This window comes from Cottoperca gobio, chromosome 12, assembly GCF_900634415.1.
Source record: "Cottoperca gobio chromosome 12, fCotGob3.1, whole genome shotgun sequence".
NCBI lineage: Eukaryota > Metazoa > Chordata > Actinopteri > Perciformes > Bovichtidae > Cottoperca > Cottoperca gobio.
The window spans coordinates 18,076,118-18,085,704 of NC_041366.1; the positions used below are offsets into that span (position 1 = coordinate 18,076,118).

Here is a 9,587-nt window from a genome sequence, read left to right on the forward strand (position 1 = left end):
CTTTGAGCTAAACGCTAACATTAGCATGCTAACAGGCTGTTGTTTAATGGGTGTGATGTTAATAATAGTAATAATAATAATAATATAGTGAATTTCTATAGCGCTTTTCTAGAACTCAAAGTCGCTTTACAATAATATAAGGGGGGTTAATCACCTCCATGCTCACTATCTTAATGTTAGCATGCTAACATTTGCTAATTAGCAGTAAACACAAAGTTTACACAGCTGAGGATGTTGGGAATGTAATTAGTTTTCAGGTATCTGGTAATAAACCAAAGTATTGGAAATGTTTTACTTTTAAGCAGATTATGGAGCTTTATGAAAAGTCAGATAAAAACCAAAGCTGTTAGGATTCATCGTGTGGAATAATGATATACACAATTTAATGGTAACCTGTCCAATATTTATTTTTGATATTTCAGTCGGGACCAAAGTGTTGGACTGACATTGCCATCAGGTATTCAAGCTTAAACTGTAAAAAATTAATAATATAAGAAAACTAGAATATTATACACCTTATGAATATCTATTACACATACAATGAAGCATATAAATAAAAGGTAAATGGTAAATATAAAATGCATTAGGACGTGTAAAAATATTATATATATGTAAAATTCTATATGATAGAAATTTAAATGCAAAAAATGCACTTAAACAAAAATGAAATACAACTTTTGCACTCGTGGCATCAAACAAAAAGTAAATTGTGTGTCTTATAATGCACAAAAGTGCAGAAAATGAACAGTTGAGTGCTTTAAAAATGTATACATTTAGTCATCATTTCTGATTCGCTCATAATAAATACATTTTACTGTCTTATTGCAAAGATTAGGTGCAAACAAATTGTAAGCATCATCTTCTATTGTCTTTGCAGTGACCTTAAAGATGCTGCAGAGGACCTGCGGGGACATAAAATGATACATCATCTGTCATGAAGGCAGGAGGGAAGCTTTTTATCCTCTTAAAGACCGCGAGGAGGCACAGGCACCCTCACGTAAAACAGGTGTTGTGTTTTCTCTCAGAATATTTAAATGTATCTCTAAGAAATGATTATAGGAGTGGAGGATTGTGTGTTTTTATATACTGTGTACTGAGGGTAAACAGATAAATGTTATTATTTTAATAACGACTGACCTTCCTGCACAAGAATCACTTTTAGCAGCTGTGAGGGGAAACTGTTTCATCACCTGGAATCAAATGGAAACTTAATTTTTCCGTTGCAGCGGCTGTAAGTGGAAGAAAAAGTCACAGGTAACGTCCCTCAGGTGTCGTCTTTGGGGGCTGAGGGCTGGATAGAGTGTTATTCTCCACTGTCACAGTGACACAGTGACAGAGGGGAGACAATCATGTATGAGAGCGACCGTCAGACACAAAATGATAAAGGATGAACGCTGCCATTGCTGAAAATAATCCACATAATGAGAATTTGAGGATTTTGAGTCACAAGGGGGAGACAGAGAGACTGGAGACCTGCTGGCAAGCAAAGCAAGTCATACTTCTTCTCTCTTTCAGATGTTTTTTTATGCATGGATCTTGTTTTTGTAGTTGTGTTTAGACACTCCCAGCACTTGGTTAAGGTTCAGGAAAGGATGCTCCTGTGTTAAAGGAGACAAGAGAGGAAGCGTTGAAGCACCTTTCCTTAGCATTTAGAGAGTCGACCAGCTCTTATCATGGCTGCCACTTCGATACTCCGGGGTCATTTCACTCAGTTTGGAACCTTCCTAAGCAAAAGAGACCACTCGACCCCGCGACCCCTGATGTGGGTCAAGCTCTAAAAATGCTGCATGATGACGTCATTAGGACATAATAAGGGTCAAAAGCTCCTCCACAGCAACAGAGGACATCATACTCTTCCTCGTGTTTTTTAAAGGAGAGCTCCTTTGACTTTTGTTTTATTTAAATGTTGCCCTGTTGCGCTCAAGCAATCCAACTTTTGTCACGGAGAGTCATATTATTACCTCATTATGGCCTGTTGCTGGAGAATATTATCAGCAATATGCACTTAAAGTATAGAAGTAAAAGTCCTAACCGATTCACGAGGACGGTGCACGCTTTATTTTTCACTTATGGAAACGGCCTTGGTGGAGGTCGATGCTCTCTGAGAGTCCATTATTAATACTGATGCACTAACATGCAGTTGATGTGTACTTTATATACTGTTGGGTGGTTTAATTGACTAGATCCATGTTTATTACAGGCGTATTATATTATAGCATGCAAAAACATTATGGTATTGTATTATCATAGTTTTATACATGTCAAATACATGTAGTGGAGTAAAAAGTCCAACATAAGTGAAATAGTGACGTAGAAGAATAATGCTGCACAAATCTCAAAATCGTTCTTAAGTACAGTATTTGAGTCAATGTACTTAGTTACTTTAAATAAGGAAAACATTTCAATGATTTACATTTTCTACAATTTCTTTTCTTACACGACTTTTATTTCCCTTGTGCTAGTTCTCATTAACTGCTGACATGACACATCAGGTCACAACAACACAGGACGTTGAATGATTATAAGATAGATGTAAATGTGGCCTTTAGCGTCTCTACACACACGTGAAACATTAAGATCGTCTTCCTTAAAGATGAGTAGTAGATTTCTCTGACAGGTCTTCCTCCTTTGATGAAGTATTGCTGCTTCGGGGCTGTAAGCGATGCAGACGTGTGTGAAAGCCATTGCATGGCCGATGAACTCCCACGGGGAGCTCCGGGGTTACACTGGTACATGCTTTGTTTTTCATTTAACAGCCTTGATTAAGACCTGGAAAGAAAGACAGTTGCCATGGGCGTCTCACCTGTGGAATTAATTATCTGCACACAGATAGGGGAAGGCTCACGTCTCCTCATTTCCTAATCAACAAGCAGCGCTGCAACGTCTCTCATCACATTTGTACGGCACTCTAACCAGGTGAGAACACCACATTCAGTTTCTTACTCTTATGTTGGTTTTTATTATATTAAATGTGTAAATCATGAAACCTTTTCAGTGTAAGGACGCTGCAAGAGTTCTCATCCTCCCAGCAGAATGCCGAGCCAACTCGAGGGTGCGATGGATGCACTGATAACGGTTTTCTACAACTACTCTGGAAACGATGGAGACAAACACAAGCTCAACAAGGGCGAGTTAAAGGAACTCCTCAACAGCGAGCTCACCGACTTCCTCACGGTAAAGCAGACACTTCAACACGTGTGACAATTATTCTAATGAGCTGGCTTCTTTAAATGATGTGGATTTTCTCAAAGACCGTCAACTGAATTTATTATACGTCTCAATTAGTGTCGTACATGTTAATAATAATCATTTTAAAGATATTAGTGTCGGAGCGCTTCCTGGTCAAAATAGGTTGTTTAAAGGTGCTCTTTGGATAATGACACAAACATCATGAGAAAACTCAAAGGACGGCTTTTTTAAACAATAAAACAACTTTATTATAAACCTAAAAACAAACTGTGACGTGTTTCGGCATCAAGCCTTCATCAGGGAGTAAAATAATAATAATAGTTTATACATAAAGCACTTATTTTGTTGCAATATCTATGGATAGACTTTGTGGCCCCAACCCTTCACTGACCCCAGAACTGCCCCTGATCTTCCTTAGTTCCTCTACAGATCTACTATAATGACCAATAGTAGTTATGATGCTTATTGAGGATCTTTGGACGATGCTTTTCTGTTGCCTGACTCGCTTTAAAGTGAAATTAGATAACCAGATGGTTTAAAGAAGAGCATTCTGACCTTGTCAGAGGAAATTGTTTCCTCATTGATTGCTATCCTGCTGTCAAAGAGCAACGGCTGGTGGCTCTCGCATCATCGTGTGAAATAAAGGATGAGGAGAGGGAGATAGATGAGGTAATTTCAGATAAGCCTCAGCCCCTGAGTCTGTGTGATAGCGGCGTGTACGAGGCTGCGGATGATTGAGACCAACGCGTTAACAAAACGTCCGAGGCCTGAGACTCAAACCTCTGGTGCCTTCAGATAGATTTTTTTTTTCTTTTCACTTCTTGTTCCTCCTTCATGCGGATGGTAAGCCTCAGGTGCTCACACATCATCATCAGTGGCCCATATCGCCTCCAAATATAGACACTCCCGTGATGTCATCACATCCCCCTCGGGCTATAGTCACCTCTGAGAATAGACGCAGCGAAACACTCAGCCTCAGTTTCCTCCAACAGAAAACATTCGCCCTCAGTTTCCTCCCTGACACCAGCACACCAGGGGTCAATAGGTTATTCTATGTATATTGTTTGGTTTAGAAATGAGCGCGTAGTATTAAAAAGTTGCTTACTTTTAATTCATTATTGCACTTTAGGTTAATCTCACTTTAGGATTGGTTTGTTTTCTTTTCTTTTACTTTAGAACTACTTTTATATTTTATTGAATTAGTCTTTTTTTAATTAAAATATTCAATTATTTACTGATAAGAAACGCAGGATTTTATTTAGCGCTTTGTCTTTTCATTTCTCAGAGCTGTGCACACAACTCATCTCTACGCTCAAATGTAGCTTTGAGTCTTTTTGACAATTAAAAATCCAAACACCATTAAAGATAAATCCCATCTGAGTGTGGACCGGATCTTTAATTCCAACCTTTAATTTAAAAACGTTACTTTAATGAGTGCCACAACGTAAAGGTTAAGGCCTTGGAGCCACGTCTTGTTTCTCAATCCTGCAGGAAATGAGCAAAAGCAATAAATGTGGAGTGTGATCGGCAGCAACAACACTCTTATAACTCATCCTACATGCACCGACTCGTATTTCCTATATCATGACGTAAATCTAGTTTGTGTTGAAGGTGTTTCCAACAGGGATCTGAAATGTCAGTGCTGTTGGCTTACAAGTCCAAGTTATACAGGAGAATCTACGAGGAGTCTAAAAGCTTTTTATTTTCCATCGATTAGTCTCAGAAGGATCCAATGCTGGTGGAGAAAATCATGAACGACCTGGACTCTAACAAAGACAACGAGGTGGATTTCAATGAGTTTGTCGTGTTGGTGGCTGCCCTCACTGTCGCCTGCAACGACTTCTTCCAAGAGCAGAAGAAGACAACCAAGTAGATGTGTGTAGAAAACCAGCTGTGAACCCAACTGTGAATCGTTTTAAAATGTCATCTCATTAAAAACAACACTTAAAATGTCCCGTCGGTTAGCGTTCCCCACTAATAACATGTATGAGTAGACACTCTGTCCTATTGTCAGCCTGGAACTGTTAAACAATGACTTTGCTTTTTTTCCGATCCAAATTATAGTCGTTTTTATATTAGCGTGATGTTTGTAACTAGCAAATAAAAAGGGAAAAACGTCCATGGTGTTGTCATTGTCTGTTTTTATATTCTGTTTGGAGCTAAAACTCTCTTCTCCCATACTTCTGTCTGTACAGTAAACTCAGCACGCTCAGGTCATTACTGACGATTCATTAAGTGGCCTTCACCTTTTAAAAAGACGTCGTCGTCTAAAAAGGTGTCCCTGCTCTGATGTAAATGTCAAAAGTTAAATACTTTATGCGTGTCCTTGGAGGCCAGATGGTGCGTGTCCCTTGTCCGTCTTGCTGCCAGTCTAAGTTCCCCCGAGGAAGAAACACTTGCCGTCAAAGGTCACCAGATAAATCTGATTGGTCCTGCCTGGACTCCTAAAAACACCATTCCCATACAAAGAAACTGCATTTTCAATTGCGTTAAGAAAGAAACGTTACGTTTGTTTTTGACTAATCACAAATACATTTGTAATCCCAGTCTGCAGAAGTCTGCGTGAGGAAGAGGAGGACGGGGCGCTCGGGTTGGTCAAACAAACACTTTCACTCAGGACACAGGACAAAATCTACGTTCACTTATTTTAATTTACATCGGTTACTTCAAAAACGTAACAAACAGTATTAATTTTAAACCAAACGAGGATGTTTTTACCAAAACTAACGTAATAACTATATTAAATAAAGATATGTTGCATTTTTGTACATACAATACATTTCCCTGGAAAATCATTTTATTTGAATTTTCTTTAAATATTTATTTGTTGTGAAATATTGCAAAAGTTTATCTCAAACAGTTATTTAAAGGAAACTCTCTGAGAGGTTTAGAGAGCCTCAAAGGGGTCCCGAGCCGAAAACAAGACTTTGTAGCGTCTTTTCAGTCTCAATATCTTTCATGTAAAATCTTAATCTAAAAGTAAGGAATGCTATATAATCATCAAATAAATGTAGAAGAGTAAAAGTACCGTATTTCCTCTACTGAAGAGCATGTGTGTGTGTCTGCTTTCACTCACTGGACGTCTCACAAGGCGAGAGAGAGAGAGAGAGAGATTCACTGTGCACCATGTATCAATGTCACATGGCAATCCCAGCACGCACGGAGCACCTGGGTCCAGCAGCATCAGCCAATCACGCGGACGTGTCTTCCCCTCAAGCACAAATGCTCATATCGTCACCTCGGGGAGGACGTGGAAATGTGGACTCAAGCTGCTTTTCTGAGGATTTTCCTCTGTCCCTTTTCCCAAAATACCCAACCAGACAGTTAATTTGCGATGACATTCTTAGCTGTGACGTGGGGGTGAATTACTGAAACAAAATGCAGTGGCAAGTGTGGTGCTTTTATGCGCACAGATGGTGCTTGCACAAACCCCTCACCGTTACAATGCAATTTGTCTTTGATTGGCTGTAATCGAGCAGGATAATCACCCTATCTCCCGCGGGACGATGCCATGCAGTAATTATGGTTTTTTTTGTTCCATTTTTAAAAGGTTGCAATCAATCATAAGTGTCATTGGATAGATTTTAAATGTGAATATTTATAATCTCACAATCCACTTCCACTTCCACTCAAAATAACCGTCTCTTCATTTCCTGTGACTGCACGTCATGTTCGGGAAATGGAGAGTTTTCCCGCTGGTCGTATAGTTTGAGTCATGCGTCTCTGATAGTTATCAGGGTCAGTGTAATCATGACGTGGTGTTAGGAAGGGTGCACACGACGCTTACGTTTCCAGCATGATGGGAGAGATAGAGATTGAAGTAAAACTATAAGAACAAAATTGCGTTTGACATAAACAAAATATGAGGCTGATTTGTCATGGCTACATCAGACATCAAATACAATAACTGATCTGTTGTTTACTGTGAAATGTAAAGTCTCCTTCACGACTCGAGGAGACTAAACTTCAACATCCAGAGAGAAAAGAGTGGCGAACAAAAACAAACGTGGCAAATAAGAGAAGATGATGTTCATGTGTCATTGACCCCTCAGAGAGAAGGAGGAAGAGATTTAAAGAGAGACGATGGAAAGAAACTAAAAAGCAGGGAAAAGGCTGATGAAGTCTAAAGAAATTATTATGTTTTTTATAACAATGTTGCATGAAAACACAAAGGAATGTAATTACAGTATAAAAACGAACATGTGGCATGTACGTACATTAATGCGCACGATGTTTCTCCTCACTTCAAGTGTCACTACCTGCGACAAAAGTCTTTAAAAATACGCCTCAAGCTCTTATCTGCCACATGCTTTCCGTTCTACAGCTCCGTCACTTTGTGCGTCATCGCCCTCATTAAGACTGACCTGTGTGTGTGCGTGTGTGTTTGTGCGTGTGTGTGTGTGTGTGTGTGTGTGTGTGTGTGTGTGTGTGTGATGAAATTGAGTGGAAATTGAATGTGATATGGTCCTTGTGGATTAAAGCATCTCTCAGAACAAGAGTTACACAGCTGCACAGCGAGTAGAACACATGAGCTGAATGAAAGACAACAAGAGTTTTCTATAAGTGTGATTCACAAAGTGTGCTTCCATGTGCACTCGTGCGTTATGTATTAACCTTCTTATAAGTGCTATGCATTATGCATTTAAGTAAGTTTTTTACCATGAACTTTGTGTATTACTTCAAATGTTTTGCACATCTATTAATATGCATTCAATATATTAGAAATACTTGTTAAATATACTTTAGTAATGTAAATGGCTGAGTATTCTTCAGGTATTCTTCAGTATTCAGGTATTACTATATTAGGTAATTGCTTAACTGTCATGAGTAGGCACGTGTGATGTTTTGAGAGGCACAGCACTCAAAATATTGAGTTTCTGTTTCCGCTTTAAGCCTCTGCTGAGTGATTGACAAAGTATTGATAATGTTGTCTCTCAGAAAGGCCACATTCAAATGTCAAGCTTGATTTTCTCAACCTGTGGATTAACGGAGGAGTTTAATCACACCGTCATCATCACAAACAACCCGTCAGTCCAAAACACAAGGGGGAACATTCAACTATTACATTCAAACATATCATTGTGTATAAGGTACTATAAGAAATATATATACCACTTTCTTAAACCCATAGACCATGTTGCCTTAGCTTATTCATTGGTGTAGTTTAAATGTGTGAGGCGAGTTCATTAGGATGACACACACACACACACACACACACACACACACACACACACACACACACACACACACACACACACACGTGTATTTCTGCTGTAAAGACGTAGGTCGTGATCACACGCTCGTTCATCACCAGCTGTGGCTGCAGGTGTCTGTCAATGATAATACACCTGCAGGCCTTTAATCACTGGTCGCCCCATTGGTTTGTACCATTCAGGCCATCATTTTCAGAGATTTATCGTCCGCTGTTCCCTCTGTAGTGACAGTGAGGTGCATTTATATACCAGAAACAGTTATTAAAAGCCGGTGACATCATTCCACATGTGAAGGGCTGATGAAGTGGCCGGCGAGCCTGCGAGTTGTGAATGATTTCTCATAAACAATGAGGAGCAGTTGAAATTAAATGAAATGTAACAGTGAATAGATGTGTATTTGTATTTGTGTAGCGCACAAAACTGTGTGTGTGTGTGTGTGTGTAAAGTATGAAGTCCGTTGTTCATTCACTATGTTTACATTATTACTAGCGTTTACAGCCATGCTAGCAGTAGCATGACGCTGTACTTTGGTAACAGTGGTGCTTTGAGCTAAATGCTAACGTTAGCATGCTAACATGCTCGCAATGTCAACATGCTGATGATTAGCAGGTGTACTGGTTACCGTGTGTATCTTCTCTGTATTGCATGTAAGCATGCTAACACTTGCTGGTGACGGACCAACCGACCGGCATTGCAACACTATAACCGTGATTAAAACAAAGTTTCTATCTGATCAAGTCCAATTCACAGGAATGTTTTGGTACGCAAACATTTTAAAATGTCCACAAGTGTGCAACCATGTGGGTTCCTCCACTGAAACTATGGAATTGAAAGACATTTAATGGCGCAGTGTGTCGAACGGACGGGAATAGGGGGAATATCTTGTATTTAAATATAAATGTATAGAAAAAATCTGCTTCATGGATCAGATCACAAAACAAATGTGATCGTAGTGTATTTGAAATAATAATACATATGCATAAAATTGAGTTGAATTACACAGATTTTTTGAGTGCAGAATTCTATTTTAGTACTTTTCTAACTGTACATTTAAATATAAATGCAGTTTTTTCTTGCTATTCAGATGACCTGTGTCCTGATAGACGTGTAAGTGCTGCACTGCACCGCTTTGTTTCTCACTATTGAACAGATTAAAAAAAAAACGGAAACACAGTTGAGTGCTTT

General features: G+C 39.1%; 1 protein-coding gene across 1 annotated transcript; it reads left to right on the forward strand.

Annotated features, from left to right (window-relative positions):
* Positions 1 to 3,033: 3,033 nt before the first annotated feature.
* On the forward strand, positions 3,034 to 5,138 carry s100z (S100 calcium binding protein Z). The gene is made up of 2 exons (XM_029445087.1): positions 3,034 to 3,174; positions 4,907 to 5,138. The coding sequence occupies exons 1-2, from the start codon at positions 3,034 to 3,036 to the stop codon at positions 5,060 to 5,062; spliced, it is 297 nt and encodes a 98-aa protein (XP_029300947.1). The 3' UTR covers positions 5,063 to 5,138.
* The last annotated feature ends 4,449 nt before the right edge of the window (positions 5,139 to 9,587 follow it).